Source organism: Lacerta agilis, chromosome 2 (genome assembly GCF_009819535.1).
Source record: "Lacerta agilis isolate rLacAgi1 chromosome 2, rLacAgi1.pri, whole genome shotgun sequence".
In the NCBI taxonomy this organism is placed as follows: Eukaryota; Metazoa; Chordata; class Lepidosauria; order Squamata; family Lacertidae; genus Lacerta; species Lacerta agilis.
The window spans coordinates 112843957-112871624 of NC_046313.1; the positions used below are offsets into that span (position 1 = coordinate 112843957).

Here is a 27668-nt window from a genome sequence, read left to right on the forward strand (position 1 = left end):
CTCCTCTATTCGATTCTAACATCCCGTTCGCTGTGGGTTTCTCGCGAGGAAGAACCTCGGGATCCCCGCCGGACGTGCTCCTCTCCCCCTTCTCTCCGCATGGACCGTGTAGTGCCTGTGCAGTTCCGACTTGGACCTGAAGTTTTTCCCGCAGTCCGCGCACAGAAACGGCTTGACCCCCGTGTGGGTTCTCTGGTGAGAGATAAGGTTGGAGTTCCGGTTGAAGCTCTTCCCGCAATCGAGGCAGACATAGGGCTTCTCCCCCGTGTGGATCTTCTGGTGCCTGGTGAGGCTGGTGCTGTCGCAGAAGCTTTTCCCGCAGTCCGAGCATATGTACGGGGTTCCCCCCGTGTGGACCCTCTGGTGCCGGATAAGGCTCATGTTGGAATAGTAGCTCTTCCCGCACTCGGCGCACTCGAAAGGCTTCACCCCGGAGTGCGTCTTCTGGTGCGTGATGAGGTTCGAGCTCCAGCGGAATCCTTTCCCGCACTCCAGGCACGTGTACGGCATTTCCCCGGTGTGGATCCTCTGGTGAAGGGTGAGGTCCGCCTTCCGGCAGAAGTTCTTCCCGCAGTCGGCGCAGTTGTACGGCTTCTCCCCCGTGTGGATCCTCTGGTGGATCCGTAGCTCCGACCTCTCGCAGAAGCCGACGCCGCACTCCAAGCACTTGTACGGCTTCTCTCCCTTGTGGATGATGGAGTGCCGGACGAGGTGAGACTTGACCCGGAAGCTCTTCCCGCAGTCCAGGCACTGGTAGGCCTTCTCCCCGGCGTGGATCCTCTGGTGGATCGTGAGGCCCGAGCTCTGGCAGAAACACTTGCCGCAGTCCAAGCACTTGTACGGCTTCTCCCCCGTGTGGATCCTCTGGTGCCGGACGAGGCTGGTGCTGTAATTGAAGCTCTTCCCGCAGTCCAGGCACTTGTAAGGCATGTCACCCGTGCGTGTCATCTTGAACTCGATAATGCTCGAGTTGTCCGGGAAGCCGCCGGCGTCCTTGGCGCCGGCGTCCTCGTTCTTCACCGTGCGGATCCTCGGCTGGCTCACGGTTTCACCGAGCGACTCGTCCCTCTCGTGAGGAGGAACGGGCTCCCCCCCTGGGGAACTTCCTTGATGCTCCTTGGGCCCCGGCCAACTTCCAGAGGCCTCTTCAAGCTTAACACACCGGGGCTCCCCCTCCTCTTCCAGGCTGCCCGTCACAACCCCACTTCTTTCGTCTTCGTCATCGGAACGCTCTGGCCGATCTCGCTCTTTGGGGGTCACCGGCTCCTCGCCTGCTGAGGTAGACAGAAAGGAGAGAAGAATTTGAAAGCTACGGCAATCATCATACATGGGACCGCCTATGAAACACGCCTTTTCAAGTCAGAGCCTCTCTCTGTGTGTGGTAGTTATTGTTGCCAGGAAGATCTGTGTTCGAATCCAGCCATGCAGCTCACTGGGCCAGTTGCTGCCTCTCTGTCTGAGCTACCTCGCAGGGTTGTCGTGAGGATGAAAAGGAAGGGGTGGTAAGAAAAGAACTGCGTGTATTCTGCTTTTGTTTATTCCCTGCATTTATATCCTGTGTTTCACCCTGAGGAGATCGTGGTGGCATACTTGGCTTCATCTCAATGCTAATTTTTATCCACAGAACAACCCTGTAAGGTAGGCGAGAGAGAGAGAGAGAGAGAGGGAGAGGGGGAGAGAGAGTCCTCGAGCTGTGGTCCACTTAGTCCTAGTTATCCCCCTAACCACAACACCAACAATAGTGCAATTCAAACACACTGGTTAGGTAATAATAAGGAGCTAGAAGAACTCGCCTCTTGTCTCAAGGTGACGCCCAGATTACAGAAACCTCTTCCTGGGCGCATTGTAAAGAGGCCCCCTTTTAGATCAGACCACAGCCCGTTGAATCCAGCATCTGGAGGAGCCTAGCTCAGTTGGTGGAGCACGAGACTCTTAATCTCAGGGTTGTGGGTTTGAGTCCCACCTTGGGCAAAAGATTCCTGCATTGCAGGGGGCGGGACTAGATGACCCTCAGGGTCCTTTCCATCTCTACCATTCTAGAATTCTGTATACCCAATTATTGTTTTGTACAACACTTTCAAGCAATTTTCGATCTTGTTTTGCTCTCTCTACACCTTTATTGAAAATTCTCCGTAAGTATTTAAAAAACAAAAACAAGCAAACTGGAGACGCTTTAAAAAACAACACCTGAGTTACTCAACAAGAAGAGAAGAAGAAGAAGAGTTTGGATTTGATATCCTGCTTTTCACTACCCGAAGGAGTCTCAAAGCAGCTAACATTCTCCTTTCCCTTCGTCCCCCACAACAAACACTCTGTGAGGTGAGTGGGGCTGAGAGACTTCAAAGAAGGTGTGACTAGCCCAAAGTCAACCCAGCAGCTGCATGTGGAGGAGCGGAGACACGAATCCGGTTCCCCAGATTATGAGTATACCGTTCTCTTAACCACTGACTCTCATTTTGACTCCCAAACTTTGAGAAGGGGGTCTTTCTCCTGTTGCTGTTGCTAATCCTTGCGAGTCAAAAATACATCGTCTTCAGGTGAACTACCAAAAAAATAATCACAATCCACTTTTCTGCCCCATCTCTGGAATGCACAGACTGAGGACCCTGCCTCATCGGAAGAAACCTTAGGCCAGTCCACCTGGGCCTCTACCCACCTCCCGATAAAGGGTGTGATGGCTTCAGAGCATCCGAAACCCTGCTAATCCTTACCCAGTGAGCTGGCAGCAACAGTGTCACCCTCCCCAAAAGCCCGGTTCGGGTCGCAGTCCAGCAGAGCCTCTTCTGCCGCAGCGAAATCCAGGCCTCTCTCTTTTGCCGGCACCTGAAATAGAAACAAAGATCCCATCTGGCACCCGAGGGAAAGAGAGCAGGAGAGGGCAGGACTAGGGTTGTCAGTTTGCATTTCTTAGTACGGAAAGTATTGATCTGATGTGCAGAGATCTTTCCTATCCTGCATAGTTCAAAGAGGGTTCTGAAGGTTTCTTCTCTGCTTGGAAAGAAACAGGCAGAAGGTTCACAATGTTTGGGTTATTCCTTCAGAGAAGCTGACTTATAACTGGTCCCGTTATCTCTTTTCTGTCAAGGTCATGCTGACTGTAATAATAAGGCCAGAAGGAGCCTGGGTCTCTCTTTCCACCTCTTTTCCTTCTGGTGTGGTGTTCTGTACATAGATAGCGTTAAGGTTTTAGTGCTATTATAAGTTATTATTTTAAGTTTAAGTTAAGTCTGCCGCTACTGGATGTCTTATGGACAGTGCCAATCCTGAATGTAATGGATTTCTGACCATTGTACGCATTTCATAGAATCCTAGAGTTGGAAGAGACCACAAGGGCCATCCAGTCCAACCCCCTGCCAAGCAGGAAACACCATCAAAGCATTCCTGACAGATGGCTGTCAAGCCTCCGCTTAAAGACCTCCAAAGAAGGAGACTCCACCACACTCCTTGGCAGCAAATTCCACTGTCAAAACAGCTCTTACTGTCAGGAAGTTCTTCCTAATGTTTAGGTGGAATCTTCCTTCTTGTAGTTTGAATCCATTGCTCCATGTCCGCTTCTCTGGAGCAGCAGAAAACAACCTTTCTCCCTCCTCTACATGACAATCCTTTTATATATTGAACATGGCTATCATATCACCCCTTAACCTACTCTTCTCCAGGTTAAAGATACCCAGCTCCCTAAGCCGTTCCTCATAAGGCATCGTTTCCAGGCCTTTGACCATTTTGGTTGCCTTCAGTAGCAGTAAAGCCCAGCTGGATGAAATATTGATTGCATTGGGTTTATTTTTTTGGGAATCCCCGCAATGTGTTTAGAGTTTTTACTCTGCTAACTGTACATTGGAAATCTACTCTGGGTCGATACTGAGTAGAATTTCAACGACACAGGGAACCTGAATTTTCATTCTAATTTCATTCAGGTGAGGTGGGAAGGGGACGGTAGCTAGCACAGAGAATACGTTTGACTTGGGCCAAAAGTTAGGAGAACGTGTAAAAGGAAATCTGAAGAAGTATCTGAAGAATGTGTGCATGCACACAAAAGCTCATACCAAGAACAAACATAGTTGGTCTCTAAGGTGCTACTGCAATGAATTTTTATTTTATTTTGTTTTGACTATGGCAGACCAACACGGCTACCCACCTGTATGTAAAAGGAAGTCCATCTTCAAGCAGCACATGGTTAAACTATGAGGCTCGTCCCCAAAGGCGGCTGTGATGGCCACCAACTTTGAGGGTTTTAAGATGATTAGAAAAATTCGTGGAGGAGAGGGCTATCAATGGCTACTCGCCACAATGTCTATGTTTTATTATTTTTAGTAGATGTAATGTCACATCCCTGCTTTACAGAATTTCTTTTAAAGCAGCAGATTCCAGTATACAGTATACAGTCAGCTCCAAACTGATTCTGGCCCAAAGAAAAGATCTAGAATGCTTCTGAACAATGCAGGAAACCCCCACCCCCACCAAAGTGCAGCTTTGTTCCAATGCAAGAATATTAAAATGAAGTTGAAATAGATACAACTACTAATACATTATTATTGTTCCAATTACAGGTAGGTAGCCGTGTTGGTCTGCCATAGTCAAAACAAAATAATTTTTTTAAAAAAATCCTTCCAGTACTTGTTGTTCTTGTTGTTATCTATTAAATTTGTATACTGCCCTTCATCCACAGATCTCAGGCCGGTTCACGACATAAAACGACAATACAAAAAAAACACAAAATACGTAATAAAAATAAGAACGACAACAAACCAATCATTCTCCACCCACCCCCCGACAGCGCACATTTAAAAGGATGTCATCAGCTAAACGCCTGGTTGAAGAGGAACATTTTTGCCAGGCGCCTAAAGGTGTATAATGAAGACGCCAGACGAACCTCCCTGGGGAGAGCATTCCACAGAAGGGGAGCCATTGCAGAAAAGGCCCTGCTCTCGCATTGCCACCCTCCGGACCTCTCGTGGGTCAGAGGCAGTATATGCCACTGAATACCAGCTGTTGCGGAGATTGCTGGTGAGCAGAGGTCAAGTGTGCTCATGTCCCGCTTGTGGGGCTTCCTGCTGGGGATCTGGTCAGCCAATGTGAGAAGAGGGTGCTGGACTAGATGGGCCATTGGCCTGAAGCAGCTGCCAGGCAATTTGTATGCTAGCTAGGGAGTACTTAAATACTGAGCTATCTAGGGAATACTTAAATAAATAAATAACAAAAGAGGAAATGGACCCCCCCCAAAAAAAATAAAATGTTATGCAATGCTGCATAAAAACCATATGCATCCATGCCCAAACAATGCGCCTCACCCCCACCTGCTCCTCCAGCTGTTCGGGCATCCTCTTCCTCTGCCGAAACCCCTCCGCCAGGGCCACCGCCTGGGCACAGCTCTTTGGGCAGCCCTCCATGACCCAGCTCTGCACCTCCGGCGGCAGGACGGCCAGGAACTGCTCCAGGATCACCAGCTCCAGGATCTGCTCCTTGGTGTGCCTCTCCGGCTTCAGCCACCGGCAGCAGAGGAACCACAGCCGGCTGCAGGCCTCTTGGGGCCCCTCCGCCTCCCGGTAGCAAAACTGCCGGAAGCGCTGGCGCTGGATCTCCGAAATGACCGCGTCCTCGTCCAGGGTCCCTTCTTTCTGCAGGGGCCCAGAGGGATCCACGCTCGGGGGGTCCTCTTGGGACTCCCTGCCAAGGCCAGGCTGGGTTTGGGTCTCCCACTCTTCTGTGGGGCACTCAGTGGCTTCTGTCTCCAGTTTGATGGAGGGTGAAGTCTCCAGTTTGATGGAGGGTGAAGTCTGGGTATTCTTCTGGTGTGGAGAGTCCAATGCCTGCGGGCACCTCTCATCAGAGCTCTGGGAGTCTGTTGCCCTTGGCAGCTCCCGCCACTGTGACTCCACATCCACAAACAGCCCTGGTTTGTGTTTAACACGCTGGCCTGGCAAACTCGGAAAATAATCCCCAACATTGCCAGCCTGGGTGACACCGGGACCATCATTTCCTTCTGCCCACGCCATGGAGTCTGCTGGTCCCGCCTCCTCTTCTTCCTCCTCCTCCCTCTCTTCCATGTCCTCCTCTGTCACCGACGGCACAGCCCGATCCAGCTTGGCTGGGAACGTGGCACCCAAATCTGGCAGCGCTCCCTGATCAGCAGACATCGCGGCAACTTCGCTACTGCAGGGCGGCCTCCCAAGGTCTCTTCGCCTCTCTCCAGATTTTAATTGAGGGTCGCCGAGCCTCCAGTGACTAGAAACGAGAGAAAAGAAGCTGTTTCCTGAAGGAAAGACACAGAAACAAAACAACGTAAGGAGAGCCCTGTTGGATCAGGGCAAAGGCCCATCTAGTCCTGCATCCTGTTCTCAAAGTGGCCAAACAGAAGTCTCTTAGGCAGGGTTCAAAATCCCCCAGGTGCCAGGCTCATTTTGCAACCGGCGCTGGTCCAGTTATGACCACGTGGAGATCCCTGGATGCCAGGCTGGCAACTGACATCTCCATCTGGCTGCTCCTCCAGCTTTCTTAAGCAGGTAATAATAATAGTAATTTATTTATTTCTACTCCACTAATCGGGCTGGGTTTCCCCAGCCACTCCGGGCGGCTTTCAACGAAAATTAAAAACAAAATAAAACTTCAAATATTAAAAACTTCCTTAAACAGGGCTGCCTTCAGGTGTCTTCTAAAAGTCAGATAGTTGTTTATTTCCTTGACATCTGATGGGAGGGCGTTCCACAGAGCGAGCACCACTACCGAAAAGGCCCTCTGCCTGGTGAGCAGAAGAGCTTGTTTACATCCCACCCTTTTTTCCAGGGAGCACTTGGGTCATCCTGCTCACAGTTAATCCCTACAACAACCGGGATGTAGCACTCCTGGACTACAATTCCTACCATCCCCTGACCTTTGGCCGCAATTGATTAATCTAATCACATTCATTCACATTTCAATCAGAAAGAACCTCTCCTAAAGACCTTGGAGGACCACTACAGATTGGAGCAGACAATTCTGGGCTAGACAAACCCTTTAATGGGGAACTTCATGAGGCTCCCAAATGTTGCTGGATTCATGAGTTATCATCCCTCTTGATTTAACTTTCTCCATAACATTTGGAATAATGTGGATTTTATTTTATTTTTAAGATGGGAGCCTGCAGGTGCCTAAGCCACCGTGTTATTATTCCCAGGAGAGATGTGTGGCTTGGCTACACCTCTGGCAGTACTGAGGAATAGATGACCCAACTCTACAATTCTGTTCTTATACCTAGCTCAGCGTTGTCTGGATTCCAGCCCTACGTGAAAACGTTGGGGGCTGAATCTGGGACCACCAAACGCTTTCTGCTTCTTCCTCACATTTACGATGACTTCATCCCGTTCCCGGGTAGGAACGCAGCCAGGGAGCCGCCTTGCACAGAGTCAGTCAGACCTCGGGGATCCATCTAGCTCAGCGCTGCCCACACTGGCCGGCAGCGCCTCTCCAGGAGTTTCAAGCAGGGGGCGTTCCCAGCCCGAAATGAGGATGCCGGGATTTGAACCTGGGACCCCCTGCATGCAGAGCTGGCCCCGCGGGGCGCAGCTGCAGGACCTCCCTAGCGCAGGGCGAGGAGGGGGAGAACTCCCTTGGGGGCTGCACCGCTTTCACCCCTCCTGCACCCCCCTCCCCCTAAGCAGCCCCGCCCCTCCCGGCCCAATGCCATTGCATCTCTGCGCGCGCGCCCCGGCCCGCTGCGCATCCCCGCTTCGAACCTTCCCTTGCCATACCACGCGGCCTCCATTCATCTCCTGCTGTGCAGCTGCTGCGAGCATTCCAACCGGAAGGAACTCTCGAGTTTTTTCCTCCTCCTCCTTCTTCTCCTCCCCTGGAGTCTCCCTCCCTCCTGCCCTCCCACGCCCGTTCCCACAAAGCGCGGCTTTGCAGTTCGCTCCGCCTCTCTAGGAGTTTCGTTCGACGGCGCTCGGCTGCCTTAACCCTTCGAATACCCACACGGGAAATAAGAAGAGACGTGAGGGGTTTCGGAAACACATAGGAGTGGGTGGGTGGTTGGGTTAGAGAGATAAACAACTACCTGTCATTTAGAAAATACCTGAAGGCAGCCCTGTTTAGGGAAGTTTTTAATTTGTGACTTTGTATTGTATTTTATTGTATTTGTATTGTATTGTATTGTATTTGGACCATCAAGAAGGCTGATCGCTGTAGAATTGATGCTTTTGAATTATGGTGCTGGAGGAGACTCTTGAGAGTCCCGTGGACTGCAAGAAGATCAAACCTATCCATTCTCAAAGAAATCAGCCCTGAGTGCTCACTAGAAGGACAGATCCTGAAGTTGAGGCTCCAGTACTTTGGCCACCTCATGAGAAGAGAAGACTCCCTAGAAAAGACCCTGATGTTGGGAAAGATGGAGGGCACAAGGAGAAGGGGACGACAGAGGATGAGATGGTTGGACAGTGTTCTCGAAGCTACTAACATGAGTTTGGCCAGACTGCGAGAGGCGGTGAAGGATAGGCGTGCCTGGCGTGCTCTGGTCCATGGGGTCACGAAGAGTCGGACACGACTGAACGACTGAACAACAACAACAAAATTGTATTTTGGTATTTGTTGGAGGCTGCCCAGAGTGGCTGGGGAGACCCGACCAGATGGGTGGGGTATAAATAAATTATTATTATTATTATTATTATTATTATTATTACCCCCAGACAGGGGAGCAGGGAAGCAATCGCTCATTATTAGTGGCCAGGTGGATGCTGAGAATATGAGCAGCGGATTTTGTTGTTTGCTTGTTTGTTTTAAGTTAGATCTTCCTTTGCTCTTGTAACTGCGCAAAAACGTTACAGCATATTCTCACAGATACAAAACTAACATAGTCGAAACAAAATAGAAAATTCTTTCCAGTAGCACCTTAGAGACCAACTGAGTTTGTTCTTGGTATGAGCTTTCGTGTGCATGCACACTTCTTCAGATACACTGAAGAATGCACACGAAAGCTCATACCAAGAACAAACTCAGTTGGTCTCTAAGGTGCTACTTGGAAAGAATTTTCTATTTTGTTTCGACTATGGCAGACCAACACGGCTACCCACCTGTAACTAAAACTAACATACTTAGCGTAGCGGAGCAGCCCAACACCACATCAGATCAGTAAGCATTCCGTCGTTTAGTGTGACACTTTGGAACTCCCTGCCTGTTGATATAAAGCAGATAGATGACGTAATGTTAAGATTATTAAATAAGCAAAGTTGATTTGTGTATTAATATGAGAATAGAAAAAGGTAAAGAAACTACTAAAGATTATTTACAAGGGAATCAGACGGAGGGGGCAAGAGGAAGTCAACCCACAATGTTTTAAAAGAAGGTTAGATAGATATAAATAACAGTTTTTTATTAATTTCATTTGTTTTGTATATTGTTGTAATGTTCTTTTTTTCTTTTTTGTTGTATGTGTAGTTTGTGTTTTGTTAAAAAATCAATAATTTTTTTGGGGGGGAGATATAAAGCAGACACCTTCACTGTATTCTGCTGAAGATATTACACAGTTTATGAAATAGCGTAATGGTTAGAGTGTTGGACTATGACTTTGGGAGACCAGGGTTCGAATCCCCACTCAGCCATGAAGCTCATTGGACCAGTCACCATCTCTTAGGCTGACCTACCTCACAGAGTTGTTGTGAGGAAGGAGAACCATGTACATCACCTTGAGATTTTCCTTGGGGGAAAATGTGGTCTTAAGACATGCAAATAAATAAGTACATGCATAACTCAGAAATTACTACCCCCAGTAGCTTCTAATTTAGTTGCCTGGTTTCAGCTCTGTAGGAACTGGAACAGAAGCGTAACATGTTGCACTATTTTTTTTTTTTTTGTGTGTGTGTGTGTGTGTGTGTGACCTGTCCCATTTAACAAGACCCGAGAAGAGTGAGGCCTTAATCAGGGGTGTCAGGAAACCTAGAGCGAGAGCGGAAAAATCAGAGAGGCAGGGAGCCCCATTTAGTGCACCAGCTGTTCCTGAAATGAGCAAAAAATGTCAGGGAGGGAAACAGCTGCTTCAGCTGCTACAGGCTTTAATTACAACAACTGAAACCTTGCTGTGAATCTCTGAGTTTCAAACGTCTTACAGAGACCTTTGAAACTCAGAAGCACATGTTTTTCCTGCCTTTGAGAACCCATTCACCAAATTCAAAGGCATTTATTCTCTAAGGGTGCAATCCTAGACACACTTTTTAAGGGGTGCCACAGGGTTCTGTCTTGGGCCCAGTCTTATTCAGCATCTTTATCAATGACTTGGATGGTGGGCTTGAGGGCATCCTGATCAAGTTTGCAGATGACACCAAATTGGGAGGGGTGGCTAATACCCCAGAGGACAGGATCACACTTCAAAATGACCTTAACAGATTAGACAACTGGGCCAAAGCAAACAAGATGAATTTTAACAGGGAAAAATGTAAAGTAAAAAAAATGAAAGGCACAAATACAGGATGGGTGACACCTGGCTTGAGAGCAGTACATGTGAAAAGATCTAGGAGTCTTGGTAGACCTTTGTCGGCAAGGTGATGTCTTTGCTTTTTAAGATGCTGTCTAGGTTTGTCATTGCTTTTCTCCCAAGAAGCAGGCGTCTTCTAATTTCGTGACTGCTGTCACCATCTGCAGTGATCATGGAACCCAAGAAAGTGAAATCTCTCACTGCCTCTATTTCTTCCCCTTCTATTTGCCAGGAGGTGATGGGACCAGTGGCCATGATCTTAGTTTTTTTTATATCATATCAGATAGATATCCATATTTAGAGATTTATCCAAATCTCTGGACTTCCCACCTCCTTGGGTCCTATTGTACACCCTCTCAACTGCAGACTATTTCATAATCCATATTTTGTTTCTCTCCATATTGTCCATAATATCCGCCTACATTGCAAGTGTTGTAGCTTTCCTTTTTCTTTAAAGCTTTGCAGGCTGTCAAGGGTTAAAGCGACAGAGCTGGGAGGCCTAGAGTGGCTTGGAGGAAAGCACTGCCACACACAAATACACACAGAGGGATTTAATAAATAGGTATCTGCAGGAGGCTGCTGGCGGAGTGTAAATACCGGTGCTCCTTCCTGTTCTGCCATTGAGCGGAGCTGCTCCCCCCTGGACCCTGGTTCTGACCCAGAGGACTGGCTGCTTGCAGGAGGGGCAGCCGAATTGGAGGGCAGGGGCAGATCTCAAAGGAACGGTGAGTTAAATGCATGAGTTAAATGTTGTTGTTCAGCTCTTGCAACAACATTTGCAGGTAGGTAGCCGTGTTGGTCTGCCATAGTCAAAACAAATTAAAAAATAAAAAATTCCTTCTAGTAGCACCTTAGAGGCCAGCTAAGTTTGTTACAGGTAGGTAGCCGTGTTGGTCTGCCATAATGAAAACAAATTAAAAAATAAAAAATTCCTTCTAGTAGCACCTTAGAGACCAACTAAGTTTCAGTTACAGGTAGGTAGCTGTGTTGGTCTGCCATAGTCAAAATAAAATGAAAAATTCCTTCCAGTAGCACCTTAGAGTCCAACTAAGTTTGTTCTTGGCATGAGCTTTCGTGTGCATGCACACTTCTTCAGATTTCGTTTCAGTGTATCTGAAGAAGTGTGCATGCACACGAAAGCTCATGCCAAGAACAAACTTAGTTGGTCTCTAAGGTGCTACTGGAAGGAATTTATTATTTTATTTTGTTTCAACTAAGTCTGTTACTGGTATGAGCTTTCATGTGCATGCATGCACATGGTATCTGAAGAAGTGTGCATGCACACGAAAGCTCATACCAAGAACAAACTTAGTTAGTCTCTAAGGTGCTACTGGAAGGAATTTTTCATTTTTCATTTTGTTTTAAGCAAAAGGTGGGTTCTAGGGGCCCCCCAATATGCCCTTCCCTTACTGCATGCTCTACTTGCTCCCAGTGAGTTTAGGAACGGGGCGCGGAGGCAGATTCAGGCTGAGCGCAAACTGCATCTGAAACACCCCCCACCCCACCCCCATAATTCTCAAAGAATTATGGGCACTGTAGTCTCTTAAAGGTTGCTGGGAAAGTTGGAACTCTGCAGGGGGTGAACTCCAGATTTCCGTAAGTGAAGAAGGCACTCTAATGGTAGAGAGCCAGAACCCAGTATGTTGGCATCTGTCTGTGAGAGGGGGGCCTGGATAATTGCTCCCCTCAGTGGGAGAGGGGGGAGTATGGAAAAATTTAACTATTATGTAAAGTGCTTTAAATTGTAAAAACCCAATAAATTTTTGAGTAAAACAAACAAACAAACAAAGCAGAAGTCAGTATGGAAGGTGTTTTGCTCGCCTTTGTTAGAGGTTGTTAAATGGAGGCTGGGTGGTCGCCTATCAGGGAGGTTGTTGCAGTGGATTTCCTACCATAGCTGTCAACTTTTCCCCTTTCTTGCGAGGAATCCTATTCGGAATAAGGGAATTTCCCTTAAAAACCGGGAAAAGTTGACAGCTATGTTTCCTACACTAGCGGGCTTATGGCAGTTGTTCTCCATCTGTGGTTGTTTTATGCTGGAATCTTTCATCTATCCAGCCTCTGATATATATATATATATATTCCAGTATTTTACCCCTGTAATCTATTCTAAGAGTTTTGGCTGAAAACCAGCCAATAAAATAATATAGGTCTCTGTGAACATTCTGTGACATCATTGCAGCCTAGCCAATGGGCAGGGGTGGACAGGGAGGGAACAGCAAGAGTGACCTTCAGGTTACTGTTTCAGGAGCTGCACTCGTCCTCGGAGAAGCTGCCTAAGTTCCTTTTGGATCTCCGCAAGAGCAGAGGCAGAGAACCCCACGCAAGGAAGTCATGCAAGAGGGCCATGAGGAGACCACCGTTCTGGTTCCCCAACAGCGTGTCTCTCACTACGCTGAAAGAGGTATGCAATAAAGCGAAACATCAATAAGTGCTGTGTTGCAGCAGGCCAAAGGCCTGTCTCAGGTAGGGGTGGGGAGGGTTCAAAAATCGAGGTACCACTGTATCACAAGGACAAATTGAACACCATTACGGTTCTCTCCTTCTTCCAGCAGGCAGTGACTCTCTCAGCAAGCAGAAGGCACAGACATTTCCCACGGAGCGTCCCAAGGGATTGCAGGATCCCACATTTGTAAGGAGCGAAGAGAGCCCTCCCCAGGGCGTTACGGAAGGAGTGGTTTTTCATCCTCACCAGGGACTGGAGACACAGCAGAGAACTTGCCCTTCAGAGGGAGAAAGAAACTCTGTTCCCTTCTGGGATGGTTACAAAGGACTTGGTGAATCTACAGTACAACAGAGAATCCCCCCAGGAGAGATCCAAGAGGGTGGCGAAGGCCACAGTTGGAAGCCAGACTTTGTGATCAGCAGGAGGAGCTGTAAGAAACGGGACAAGCCGTACAAATGCTCCGAGTGCGGTAAGAGCTTCAGTGTGAGCTCCGACATTATCCGCCACCAGAGAATCCACACGGGGGAGAAGCCGTACAAATGCTTGACCTGCGGGAAAGGCTTCAACCAGAACTCCCACCTGACGGCGCACCAGAGAACCCACACAGGGGAGAAGCCGTACAAGTGCTGGGAGTGCGGGAAAAGCTTCAGCCTGAGCTCGGACTTCACCAGGCACCAGAGGATCCACACGGGGGCCAAGCCATACAAATGCTCCGAGTGCGGGAAGGGCTTCATCCAGAAGTCGCACTACGTCACGCACACGAGGAGCCACACAGGCGAGAACCCGTTCCAGTGTCCCGAGTGCGGGAGAGGCTTCACGTCCAGCACGCTGCTCATCAGACACCAGAGAATCCACACGGGCGAGAAGCCCTTCAAGTGCTCTTACTGCGAGAAGAGGTTCTGCGCCAGCTCCAACCTCGTGACCCACATGCGGACGCACACCGGGGAGAAGCCGTTCCCGTGCCGCGAGTGCGGGAAGAGCTTCAGCCAGAAATCCACGCTGATCGCTCACGAGAGGACGCACACGGGCGAGAAGCCCTACAAGTGCTGGTGCGGGAAAATGTTCAGCAAGAGCTCGGACCTCCTGGCGCACGAGAGGACCCACACGGGGGAGAAGCCTTACGTCTGCCCAAGCTGCGGGAAGAACTTCCGGATGAGCTCGCACCTCGTAAGGCACCAGCGCATCCACACCGGGGAGAAGCCGTACAAATGCTCCGAGTGCGGGAGGAGCTTCAGCGCCAGCTCGCACCTTATCAGACATCAGAAAATCCACCTGGAAGCCAACTGACAAACAGTGGCACACGGGAGTGCAGTGGGGACAAAATCCCACTGCTGACACCAGACAAGGTGCAGTTTCTCAGATGCTGGGCTCCTTGAAGAACTTCCTGACAGTGAGAGCTGTTGGACATGGAATTTGCTGCCAAGGAGTGTGGTGGAGTCTCCTTCTTTGGAGGTCTTTAAGCGGAAGCTTGATAGCCATCTGTCAGGAATGTTTTGATGGTGTTTCCTGCTTGGCAGGGGGTTGGACTGGATGGCCCTTGTGGTCTCTTCCAACTCTATGATTCTAGGACTTACTTCTAAGTTAATGTGTTTTCGATTGCTTTACACTGAGCTATCGTTCCCTCATTTTAGGTCTGGGCTGGTGTCAATAAGATGAGGCGTTTACATGAAGCACGGGAAGAGTGTCGGTCAGGAATCTGTCCTGATTGTGCACAAGGGAGAGGCAAAATGATGTCGTGCTCCAGCCCCCAAACCATAAGCACTATTCTGTAACTGGTTGGCCTCTTCCAGAAATGGTAGCAGAGCCATTCTCAGATAGCTGTGCTGAGTTCTTTGAAGGCTTCCTACAGCGTTTACTCGTAAGGAGGCGGCACCTTGCTCAAGATGACATCATCGCAGAGTAGCCACTCTAGGAAGCCTGCATGGAACACTCTGCGCCCATCACTGGGATGAGAGGGAGAGTCGGCAGCTTCTTACAGCTTTACTCCGCAGGTAGCTAAGAAAAATTAAAATCATGCTAAGCTTTTTTATTTTTGAAAGGCGAAAACACACCACCTGATTGGCACTCAAAATCAAGGAAGGGCCATAGCTCAGTGACAGAGCATCTGCTTTGAATGCAGAAGGTGGGAAAGTCTGTCTCCCCGAAACCCTGGAGAGTCGCTGCCAGTCTGTGTTGACAACACTGAGCTAGACGGACTCTCCTTCCTTGGAGGTTTTTTAAGCAGAGGTCGGATGGAGCGCCGCAACCCCATAGTCGCCTTTGAGTGGACTTAACCGTTTTGGTTTTTCAGTTGAGATTCCTGCATTGCGGGGGTTGGACTAGATGACCCTCGGGGTTCCCTTCCAACAGCTCTGTGATTCTAATGTTCTCGGCTCAGTATGTTCCTCATGGCAAGGCCACCTCTTGGAGAAGGCAAGACTTTTTTTTTACAGTGTTCACATTTCAAGCATCTACTGTATTTTTCTTTCTTGGGCAAAGGCAAATGGAGGGGGCGGAAATCGACCCTGCCAAAAGCAGGATTTAACCCCCCTGCCCCATCAAGGGGGATTTGATGTTGCTGGGTAGGCTGCACTCACCAGTTCCCTGCAGGGAACCCCAAGAATTAACAAGGAGGGTTAAATCCTGCTGTTTTAATTGACTCCTCCAACTTCCAACAGGAGGGCGGAAACAGCCTACTGACCCATCACCTGGAATCATGATTGTATCAAATGATTGACAAGTGGGTGGTCCTGCCTACCTGTCAAACTTGGGTGGGTGGGAGGGGTGTTAGGAGAAAGACCAGGCCTGCAGCCCCTCACTTCCTACTGTCGGGAACGGAGTCGGTTTAGTGGCCCCCGCCTCCGGTATGGTCTGCAGTCGGCGAGGTATCTCATCAATGCAATATTTTAAATAATTGAAGAGTGCATAGGGTGTTTTATCGAGGGTCAAGCTTGAAGTCCACCCTGAAGCAGTCGGAGATGGGCCTCAAGTGTGTGAGGTCAGAGTATGGGTGTCCATAGGGGGCATATCCTCTGAACCCAGTTTTCTCTCCCCATCCCCTGCCAGTATGAAATTATTTGTGGGTACATTATTTGTTCTTTTTTGGGAAGTTACCGTTACAAAATTCTCTCCCCCCCCCACTAAAAACACAAACATACACATGCAAATATTTGTTTTTCCCTCTGCATCCCACGCTAACAAGACTGAATAATCAAGTTACATATTATTAAGTCTCTGCTTGGCGATCTGTAACCTTCCATTTGACAACGGTGCTATTAAATAATTGAAGGCAATCTAGTTTGCAGCGCAGCCAATTCCTTTGTGGGTTAATGGGCAGCCGTTGTAGGATTTGGGTTGTAGGGGAAAGGATGGAGAAGGCATCTGTCTGTATATCTATGTATGTATGTAGCTATCTACAGTCATACCTCCGGTTACAGCCACTTCAGCTTGTGCGTTTTCGGGTTGCACACTGCGCCGAACCCGGAAGTGCCAGAACGGGTTATTTCTGGGTTTCGGCGCTTTGCACATGCGCAGAAGTGGCGAATCGCGACCCGCACATGCGCAGATGCAGCGCTGCAGGTTGTGAATGCTGCAGGTTGTGAACGTGCCTCCTGCATGGATCACGTTTGCAACCTGAGCGTCCACTATTTACTTTTGGCCTGGTGTTTCAGTTAAATGCTGACCCCAGCCTTGGTTTTATGGGTCCTCGCCTGGTCACCTTGAGCAACTTGGAATTTCACCCAGGTGAGCGAGGAGACTGTCAAAAGAGGACGCCATGCTTGGTCCTCCTGCAGAAGCGCATTGTGCTTCTTTGCACAGCAATTGAATGACTCTTGCTTCCTGCTTTGCAGAGGGTTGGACTAGTCACTAGATGTCCCTTCCAACTGCAGCTCTGTGAATCTGGGCCTATACTGCAGACTGTTGGCAAAGGGACCCTATGCCTCTGCCACTGGAAGAACACAAGTACTGCCTGCCTGTTCATTCCTGGGCCCAATTCAAGACGCTCACTTTAAAGTCCTAAATGTCGTAGGCCCCCAGTATCTGAGAGAGTGCCTCGAGGTAGTTTTGCCTCCGTCAGAAGTTTGGGGAAGGTGGCGGCCCAACAGAGGGCATTCTTTGAGGCAGACCCCAAGTTGTGGAATTCCCTCCCAGCAGAAGTGCGCCTGACACCTTCATTGCAGCTTTTGGCGAATGAATACACACTTTTTTTCCCTGGACTGTGACACCAGAGGGGTGTGTGGGCTGGGTGATATAACCTCCAAACCCAGGTTGGAGTCCATATCGTGATCTTGGTTTTATAGTTTTTTACCTGGCAATATATTGCAAACCATAGCGTGCTCTGCAAAAATTACAATCTGGGAAAACAGTGAAGCCAGCCAATGCTTCCTCATAGCTCCATCCATATTTCAGACACTGATATATCAGTATATCGCTGATATATCAGTATGTTTGTTGTTGTCGTTCAGTCGTGTCTGACTCTTCATGACCCCATGGACCAGAACACGCCAGGCACACCTATCCTTCACTGCCTCCCGCAGTTTGGCCAAACTCATGCCAGTCGCTTCAAGAACACTGTCCAACCATCTCATCCTCTGTCGTCCCCTTCTCCTTGTGCCCTCCATCTTTCCCAACATCAGAATCTTTTCCAGGGAGTCCTCTCTTCTCATGAGGTGGCCAAAGTATTGTGATGTTTAGCTGGTGATAGATCACAAAGTTGAAAGCCAGATATTGCCCAGCCCTACTGTTTGCCTCTACATAGTTTGACATTGTGATATATCGGTATATCACGATGCTGAAAAGCAGATATCAACCCAAACAGAGTGTGAGGGCCCATCCCACCCTGTTCCTGCAATGGTGATGTGTTTTAACTATCTTCAACACAGAATTTAAAATTGTAATCTCCCCTGGGACCTGCTGGCAAAGAAGAGTGGGGAATAAATGTCACACCAGATGGATGCCCCAGCAGGAACCACCACCCCCCTCAGCTCGACCCTGCCCAGAATTGCATTGGCTTTTTTAGCTGCTGCATCACACTGTTGACTCATGTCAAGTTTATGGTCTACCAAGACTCATGTGAAAAGGATCTAGGAGTCTTGGTAGACCATCAACTCGACATGAGTCAACAGTGTGATGCAGCAGCTAAAAAAAGCCAATGCAATTCTGGGCTGCATCAATAGGAGTATAGCATCTAGATCAAGGGAAGTAATAGTACCACTGTATTCCGCTCTGGTCAGACCTCACCTGGAATACTGTGTCCAGTTCTGGGCACCACAGTTCAAGAAGGATACTGACAAGCTGGAACGTGTCCAGAAGAGGGCAACCAAAATGGTCAAAGGCCTGGAAACGATGCTGCCTTATGAGGAACGGCTTAGGGAGCTGGGTATGTTTAGCCTGGAGAAGAGAAGGTTAAGGGGTGATATGATAGCCATGTTCAAATATATAAAAGGATGTCATCTAGAGGAAGGAGAAAGGTTGTTTTCTGCTGCTCCAGAGAAGCGGACACGGGGCAATGGATTCAAACTACAAGAAAGAAGATTCCACCTAAACATTAGGAAGAACTTCCTGACAGTAAGAGCTGTTTGACAGTGGAATTTGCTGCCAAGGAGTATGGTGGAGTCTCCTTCTTTGGAGGTCTTTAAGCGGAGGCTTGACAGCCATCTGGAACAATGGGAAATTTTGTGGCAGGTGGATGTAAAATTCACAGCCTACTACAATCTAAGAGAAAACATCTTTAAAATGAAGTACAGGTAGCACCAAACACCAGAAAAATTGGCAAAAATGTACAGAAATGGATCCCCTTTGTGTTGGAGGTGTAATAAAGAAAATGGGTCGTCCAAACATATGTGGTGGACATGTCCTGTCATATGTAATTATTGGAAAGATATATGTGAAGAACTCAAAAAATGATAAAATGTACATTCAAAAAAAGACCAGAAATGTTCCTGTTAAGTATTTTGCCAGAAGAAATAAAAAACAAAAACAAAAAGAGTACTATGTATGTATGGCACAACAGCAGCAAGAATGCTAGTGGCCAGAAACTGGAAAAATAAAGCCGTACCAACTATAGCTGATTGGCAAAACCTAATGAAACCTAAGCAAAACCTCCTTCCCAAAACCTACTTAGTGCTTCCCCAGCTTTGGGAAGGAGGTGGGAAGCTTCTAGAACCCTGGCCCTTCAAATAACCAGCTTTGGGAAGGCAACATGAGGGCTTGTGTGGGTGGGTGCAATCCCCGTTGTGTTCAGTGGGGCTTTATTTCCAGCCAAGTGGGTTTAGCAGGAGTGGGGTACCGGAGGCGGTCAGTGGGCCAGATCCTTCTCTCTTTCCCCACAGGCCATGTAGACAGGTGGACAGGCCAATCCTCTCATAGCACCTTGACACCAGGTGACCCATTTTGGCACAGCACAATTTACCAAAGGCTCAACTCTGCCCTCTGTTGCAAGGGCCACGTCTTAACCTTCCCCACACTTGGCGTCATGCATGACATACGGGGAGCAGGCGAGCATGGCTTGGCCAGACAGGCAGGCCTGCTGGCCTCAGTGGCCCGGAGTGCCTTCCATCAGCTTCGGCTACGCCCCTATCTGGAAAAGGATAGCCTAACTACCATTGTCTTTGCCAGGGGTGAGCAAACATTTTCAGCAGGGGGCCGGTCCACTGTCCCTCAGACCTTGTGGGGGGCCGGACTATATTTTGAAGGGGGGAAAAATGAACGAATTCCTATGCCCCACAAATAACCCAGAGATGCATTTCAAATAAAAGGACACATTCTACTCATGTAAAAACACGCTGATTCCCAGACTGTCCGTGGGCCAGATTTAGAAGGCGATTAGGCCGCATCCAGCCCCTGGGCCTTCGTTTGGGGACCCCTGGTCTATGCTCTGGTAACTTCAAGGTTAGATTACTGCAGTGCGTTATACATAGGGCTTCCTCTGAAGACGGTTCATAAACTTCAGCTAGTGCAGAATTCAGCGGCCAAGTTGCTCACCAGAGCAAGACGGTTTGAGCATATTACACGGATCCTGGTCCGGCTGCACTGGCTACCGATAAGTTTCCTGGCCCAATTCAAAGTGCTGGTTTTGACCTATAAAGCCTTGAATGGTCAGGACTGCAATACCTCAAAGGCCGCCTCTTTCCATACGAACCTACCTGGACCCTGAAATCATCTTCTCAGGCCCTCCTTCGTGTGTCGCCTCTTCGAGAGGTTTGGAGGGTGGCAACACGAGAACGGGGCCTTCTCTGCAGTTGCTCCCCATTTGTGGAATGCTCTCCCCAGCAAAGTTTGCCTGACGCTTTCATTGTACACCTTTGGGTACCAGGCAAAACCGTTCCTTTTTAACCAGTGCCAGTGTGGTGTAGTGGTTAAGAGCGGTAGACTCGTAATCTGGTGAACCGGTTTCGTGTCCCCGCTCCTCCACATGCAGCTGCTAGTCACACTTCTCTGAAGTCTCTCAGCCCCACTTACCTCACAGAGTGTTTGTTGTGGGGGAGGAAGGGAAAGGAGAATGTTAGCCGCTTTGAGACTCCTTTGGGTAGTGAAAAGCGGGATATCAAATCCAAACTCTTCTTTAACCAGGCCTTTGGTTGATCTGATTTACATTCTATGCTCTTTTAAAATGTGTTTTTTTGTGGGTGGGTGGGTGGGGGGCTACTGGGTTGTTGTTTTATATTTATTAAGTATTCTGTGGTTTTATATCTTGATTTTATTCTGTGAACCGCCCTGAGACCCACAGGTACAGGGTGGTATATAAATTCTAATAATAATAATAATAATCGAACCTTCCTCCTCTGCAAGGGAACTGTTGGCGAACATTCCCTAGCATCAGGACAAATGCTCGCTGGCAACTGTCTTATTTCTCCTCGCGGCGAATAAAGCTAACCCTCATATGAATGTTTACTTCGTTCAGGGTTTATTTTGCAGCCACCGCCACCAAGGCAGGATGGGCGGTTGGTCACAGGAAGGCATTCTACCTACCGCACCTTGTAAAAAATCCACTGCCTTTCCATAAAGTCCCATTTCCAAAGGACACATCTCCCTGAAAGATTCCTTGCTCAGACCATAAGAAGTTCAGCAGGAGCGACATGAGCAGGAGTAACCCCTTAAACAGAAGCTGATTGGTGCCTGGGGCACTTTCCCATAATTCCAGTGGCTCTTTTGGACATGGCGAGAAGGGGGGAAAGAGAGACAGTGCTGTGAATCCCACTCAAGCGTCACTCGCTCGGCCCCCTCTTTTGGCTCCCAAGACACCTCCAAATATCATGTGTATCCATATAAACTTTCAAACCTAACTTGGCACAAATGAGGACTAGAAACTTGCTTTGATTTAAAAAAAAAAAAAACGAACTCATCAACAGGAGGCGGAATTCTTTGTCAGATCCCAATTTCGGCAGATACATTGGGCAAAAGTTAGTAGTCCACAAACACAAAGTAATAAGGATACTCGGGAGATGGGCTAAGTTAGTCACTTGTGGGGAAACGGCAGCGAAAAGCCATTTTCGTAAAACGTCCATGCTGGTCGCTCGGGGTGCGCTAAGAATCGGTACCAAGCAAACAAGGCGGACTGTAAGCCGGGGCTGCTATCAGGGCAGAGCTTCAGGGCAGAGGTCCAGGGCCTACTCAAAAGAAGGAGCAAGGGAAAAGGCCTTCAAACACAGTAGGACTGGCTCACCACATTTTGAAGTAATGCACTTTGCCATTTACAAAACAAAAACCGGAAAGTCCCATCCTGTCAAATCACCTAGCGCCAGCCCCGGCTATAAGTAACCCCACTCGGTGTGGAGAAGCACACACATATGCCCCACCCTCACGTCCTTCTGGGTAGCGATCCTTTGAGCCGCTTCGGCGGCTTCCTCCTTCGCGGGAAGTCCGATCTCGGCCGGGCCGAAGCCTTTCCCCCCCTCCAAGTGCTGCGGGTACAGTTTCTGCCTCGTGTGCCGCCTCTCGTGGGTGCTGCAGTGAGACCTCTGGCTGAAGCCCTTGCCGCAGTCCAGGCACTTGAAGGGCTTCTCCCCCGTGTGGGTCCTCCGGTGGCGGACCAGATCCGAGCGGTGGCGGAACGTCTTCCCGCAGTCCGAGCAGTTGTACGGCCTCTCCTTGGCGTGCATCCGCTGGTGGCGGCCTAGAAGCGAGGGCTCGCTGAACTTCCGCCCGCAATCCGGACAGCGGTAGGGCTTGTCGCTCGCTGTATGGGTCCTCTTGTGCACCACCAGGTTGGAGCTGTCGCTGAACCCTTTGCCGCAGTACGAGCACTTGTAGGGCTTCTCGCCCGTGTGGGTCCTCCGGTGGCGGACCAGGTACGAGTTCTGGCAGAAGCTCTTGCCGCAGTCCAAGCACTGGTACAGCTTCTTCTCTGCGTGGATTCTCCGGTGTGCGATGAGGTTGGAGCGGTCGCTGAAGCTTCTCCCGCAGTGGAGGCACTGGAAAGGTTTTTCCCCCGTGTGGGTTCTCCGGTGTTTAAGGAGGTCAGAGCTCCGGCCAAACGCTTTCCCGCACTCAGTGCACACTTTCCTCCTCCGGTCCTTGTGGATCCTCTCCTGAGCCGCCAGGTCGCCAAGTTTCGGGACGACTCCCGGACAGGCCCCCGGTTTGCACTCCCCGTCTCCCAAGGGGACGTTGTGTGGATTCTCTGATTTGTGTTGGTTTTCAAAGGAGCCCAACTGCTCAGGACATAGGAAAGGGTTCTCTCCGTACGACCCGGAAGGCCCAGTTTTCTCGGAACATCTCAGCCGAGGTTTCTCCTCATCATTCTCGCTCACCCACCCATCGCCTGCTGGGAATTAAGAGAAGGGAGAGACACAACATCGGTCATTCCTTGCAAATAAGAGAACTGAATGATGAACTGATTTCTTTATAGAACGTACGGAGAGACTGGGCTGCTGGACCAAGCCAATGACCCATCTCATCCGGCATAAATGTTCACAGATGCAGGACAGATAAAATAACTTCTCCACGCAGCACATAGTTCATCTTTGGAACTTGGTCTCACAAGAGGAAGTGGTGGCCACCAACTCAGATGGTTTTAGAAGAAGCCTGGTCCTGAACAGGGTAACTGTGCCCCTGAAGAACCAGTCATTTTGGACTCACAGCTGTCCATGGAGGCACAGGTCAATTCTGTGTCCAGGGCAGCTGTCTACCAGCTCCATCTGGTACGCAGGCTGAGACCCTACCTGCCCGCAGACTGTCTCGCCAGAGTTTTGCATGCTCTGGTTATCTCCCGCTTGGACTACTGCAATGTGCTCTACGTGGGGCTACCTTTGAAGGTGACCCGGAAACTGCAACTAATCCAGAATGCAGCAGCTAGACTGGTGACTGGGAGTGGCCGCCAAGACCATACAACACGAGTCCTTGAAAGACATGCATTGGCTCCCACTACATTTCTTGAGCACAATTCAAAATGTTGGTGCTCACTTTTAAAGCCTTAAACGGCCTTGGCCCAGTATACCTCAAGGAGTGACTTCATTTTTGAAAGTTTCAGCCCGCCATCTTGATTCAAAATGGCGTCCAGTGGTATCCACACATAACACCCTGTTATGTATTTTGTGCAAAATTTGGCTGTGATATCCAAATGTGTCCAGAACAGAATAAACAGGATAAACAACTTTCCAAAATATATAGTAGAAATAAAATATATTTTATTTCTCTCCACCCCCATCATTCAGCCCGGACACTGAGGTCCAACTCTGAGGGCCTTCTGGCGGTTCCCTCACTGCGAGAAGTGAAGTTACAGGGAACCAGGCAGAGGGCCTTCTTGGTAGTGGCGCCCGACCTGTGGAACACCCTCCCGGCAGATGTCAAGGAAATAGACAACTACCTGACTTTTAGAAGACATGTGAAGGCAGCCCTGTTTAGGAAATTTTTTAAAGTTTGATGTTTTATCATGTTTTTAATATTCTGTTCAGAATCGCCCTGAGTGTCTGGGGAGGCCCAGCCAGATGGGTGGGGTATAAATAACATATTATTATTATTATTATTATTATTATTATTATTATTAGAGAAATTCATGGAGAATAATACAGGTAAAACTCAAAAAATTAGAATATCGTGGAAAGGTTCATTTCTTTCCTTAATTCAACTTAAAAGGTGAAACTAATATATGAGATAGACTCATGACATGCAAAGCGAGATATGTCAAGCCTTTATTTGTTATAATTGTGATGATTATGGTGTACAGCTGATGAGAACCCCAAATTAACAATTTCAACTTTGGGGTTTTCATCAGCTGTGCACCATAATCATCACAATTATAACAAGCAAAGGCTTTACATATCTCGCTTTGCATGTCATGAGTCTATCTCATATATTAAACTCCAGTAGCTAATGAAAACAATTGCTTAGATAAGTGGACTTTTCCACGATATTCAAATTTTTCGAGTTTCACCTGTAAGGCTATCAATGGTTTGGAGGCAGTAATGGGAGAGGGCTCTTGTGCATGGGTCCCACACACGCATTTCTCATTGGGTCATCCGGTTGTGAGATTACGCTGCGCTAGAAAGGCCACTGTCATTTTCTAATCTTAAGATAAGACTGCAATAGCTGCTCTCCTTCGTGATGCCCAGAAACTGGCATTCACTAACACATATTGTCTTTATGAGTCATGGCAGAAGGTATCCATTGTGGTTAACAGCCATTTTTGGGGAGATACACCTGGCAAAATATGGAGAGGGTTCTGATTGCAAGTTCCTTCCCCATTCATATCACTCGCCCTGCGCTTTTGGATGTCAGTCGCCCTGTGATCTTCGGACGAAGGGCGGTATATAAATTTAATTAATAATAATAATAATAATAATTAGGAAACTGGGCAAAGGCCTAGACCGTGTTTTGTTAGAGTACCCTGTTATATTTATTTATGATAGCTTTGATATGCTGTGGGGGGGTTTAACCTCAGGCAATGAAAAACTAACACCCTGCAGGGGTTCCCAAGAAGAGTAAAATACAATAAAAACAAGAGAATGTAATAAAACAGTTAGAATGTGATCAGTAAAATAATAATAATAATATAATAATAATAAATTTTTATTTATACCCCGCCCTTCCCAGCCAAAAACCGGGCTCAGGGCGGCTAAGACTAATTAAAACCACAGCAAAAACATAAAACAATCAATTTAAAATACAGATTAAAATACAAATTTAAAAATTCAAAATTAAAACTGCAGTCTCATTTTCAAATAGCCCACCAATAAAAGGATGAAGCATAAGTATCAAACAGAAACCAACCCAAAGGCCAGGTGGAACAGCTCCGTCTTGCAGGCCCTGCGGAAAGATGCCAAATCCTGCAGGGCCCTGGTCTCTTGTGATAGACTGTTCCACCAAGTCGGGGCCAATACTGAGAAAGCCCTGGCCCTAGTTGAGGCCAACCTAGCATCTTTGTTGCTCGAGAAATACCACTGCAAATTAAAGTCAAGGCATTTCATATTTTTGGGGAAATGTGGCCCTCTGCGCATCTTTAACTGGCCCTCGGAACCTTCCCCAGCCCGCACCCCCCTGCACAGGCATGAGGAATACTTACCCATTGAGCTGCCATCGCTGTCCTGCTTTGCCTCCCTGTACAGCTGCCACAGCCCCGCGTCTGATGGAGCCTGCTCTGCCTTGGGCATTTCCTGAAAAGGCTTTGAGATCTAGAACCATAAGGGAGAACAAAGAAGATTTGCAGAAGACGCAAGGCAGACTAAAGGAAAGGTTTCTTCACACAGAGAGCAGGGTTAAACCGCGGAACTCCCTGCCAGAAGAACGAGGAGCGGCCACCAACTTCGCCGGCCTTAAAACAGGATTCGGCAGATTGAGAGAGATGGCCGTCGGTGGCTACCATGAGCCGCAATGGCTGTGCTCTCTCCCCGCTGTGGTTAGGGGCCCGCTCCCTGCTTCTGCCACCCTCCAAAGTCCCGAGGGGCGGAGAGCTGCCTCACCTGCTGCTCCCACCTCTTGGGGTCCCGGGGCCTCCTCAGGAAGCCCTCAGCCAGGGCCACCGCCTGGGCGCAGGTCTCCGGCCCCCACTCCCTCACCCAGCTCTGGATCTCTGGAGGCAGGATGGTCAGGAACTGCTCCAAGATCAGCAGCTCCAGGATCTGCTCCTTGGTGTGCCGCTCGGGCTCCAGCCACTGGCGGCACAGTTCCCGCAGCCGGACGCAGACCTCGCGGGGACCCTCGGCCTCCCGGTAGCCGAACTGCCGGAAGCGCCGGCGCTGGGACTCTGCGCTGACCAGGCCCGGCCTCAAGCTCTCGGCTTTTAACTTCCCGCTGGCTCCGTCGCCCCTGTCTCTGCCTTCCGGAGGGTGCTGGGGGGCTGGCTGCGGCTCTCCCGAGAACGGCCGGGCTGCCCAGTCCCCTCGGGGCCACATCCAGGCATCGGCGGCTCCCTCAAAGGCCTTGCTGCTCTCCTCCCATGCCGCGGGCAGCTGCGGGTTGCCCCAGCCCGGGTGCGGGGACTGAACCGCCTTCAGGAACTCCTGCCAGGGACCGTCCCAGCCCTGCGGGATCCCATCGCCTGGCTCCTGCTTCACTAGCTGCGAGGCCGGCCATCGCAGGAGCTCCGCCGCCATGCTGGCCGGAACGGTTTTCCTGGCTCTTTTGTTGACGTCCTTGTCAGGTTTGGGGCCTGCTGCGTCGTCTTCCTCCTCGCCTGTTCCCTCTCCGGGCCGAGGTCCTTGCTCAAGCGCTGGCTGGTAGTGAAGGCCTAAGGACATCGCGGCGCCACTTCCCACGGCAGCCATCTTCTCCCTCTCTCGGCCTAGAAATGTTAAGAAGGCAACAAAATCACCTCTCCAGATCAGGCCTAGTTTAGCCCGGTTCTCGGTTTCCTGCCGTGGGCAGCCTGACTACCTCGGAAGGTGGCAGTCTCTTTTTAAAGCAGAGGTTGGAGGGCCATTTGTCAGGGATCCTTTAGCTGTGGTTCCTGCGTTGCTGGGGGTTTGACTAGATGACCCTTGGGGGTCCCTTTAACTCAACAATTCTATGGTAGTAATAAAAAAGAACAATAAAAAAGCCTAATGGAGCTGGACATTGGAAGCTGCTTTATATACTGAGCTACGATCGCACTGTGGCAGCAGCTCTCCTGCGTTTCAGGTGAGGCCTTCCCAGCCGTACTTGGACATGCCAGGGATTTAACCTGGAACCTTCTGCATGCAAGGCGGAATCTCTAACTGTTCCTCCTTCTCCAGCATCTATGAATAATAAAACTACAGAGTTGGAGAGGACCCAGAGTCATCTAGTCCATCCCCCTGCAATGAATGCAATTTCGGACACAGAGACTTTCCTGTTAGATTATCATGACTACTGGCGATCTAAAACCCTGCCCAACTTGAAAAACAGATTTAATTTAAGGAAAAGCCAAAGAATTGATGCTTTTGAATTATGGTGCTGGAGGAGACTCTTGAGAGTCCCATGGACTGCAAGAAGATCAAACCTATCCATTCTTAAAGAAATCAGCCCTGAGTGCTCACTGGAAGGACAGATCCTGAAGTTGAGACTCCAGTACTTTGGCTACCTCATGAGAAGAGAAGACTCCCTAGAAAAGACCCTGATGTTGGGAAAGATGGAGGGCACAAGGAGAAGGGGGCGACAGAGGATGAGATGGTTGGACAGTGTTCTCGAAGCTACTAACATGAGTTTGGCCAAACTGTGAGAGGCAGTGAAGGATAGGCTTGCCTGGCGTGCTCTGGTCCATGGGGTCACGAAGAGTCGGACACGACTGAACGACTGAACAACAACAACAAAAACAGACAAAGATAACAAATAGGTATATAACAAGACTAAAATCCCTAGCAAAGAAGACACTTGGTAAAGACTCCTTTATCCAGCTGGGAAAACCTGTTG

At 49.1% G+C, this 27668-nt stretch overlaps 1 protein-coding gene and 1 pseudogene across 1 annotated transcript; one reads left to right on the plus strand and one right to left on the minus strand.

Moving 5' to 3' along the window:
• Window positions 1-26776, minus strand: LOC117042469. Its single transcript, XM_033142015.1, has 11 exons — window positions 25763-26776; window positions 25366-25474; window positions 21615-22629; window positions 14741-14827; window positions 14007-14132; window positions 13770-13883; window positions 13338-13463; window positions 7725-7798; window positions 5289-6250; window positions 2712-2823; window positions 1-1274 (listed from the first exon to the last, which is right to left on the minus strand). The coding sequence occupies exons 1-11, from the start codon at window positions 26564-26566 to the stop codon at window positions 16-18; spliced, it is 4788 nt and encodes a 1595-aa protein (XP_032997906.1). The 5' UTR covers window positions 26567-26776; the 3' UTR covers window positions 1-15.
• The window catches only part of LOC117042830, a 41455-nt pseudogene continuing 26172 nt past the window's right edge, over window positions 12386-27668 (plus strand).

Coding starts and splice junctions, on each gene's coding strand:
- LOC117042469 (XM_033142015.1), bottom strand. CDS start 26,566: ATGGCTGCCGTGGGAAGTGGCGCCGCGATGTCCTTAGGCCTTCACTAC. Junction 7,799..13,337: donor TTACCGCACTCGGAGCATTT/GTACGGCTTGTC, acceptor AGGAGGAGGAGG/AAAAAACTCGAGAGTTCCTT. Junction 2,824..5,288: donor AGCTGGAGGAGCAGGTGGGG/GTGAGGCGCATT, acceptor TTTCTATTTCAG/GTGCCGGCAAAAGAGAGAGG.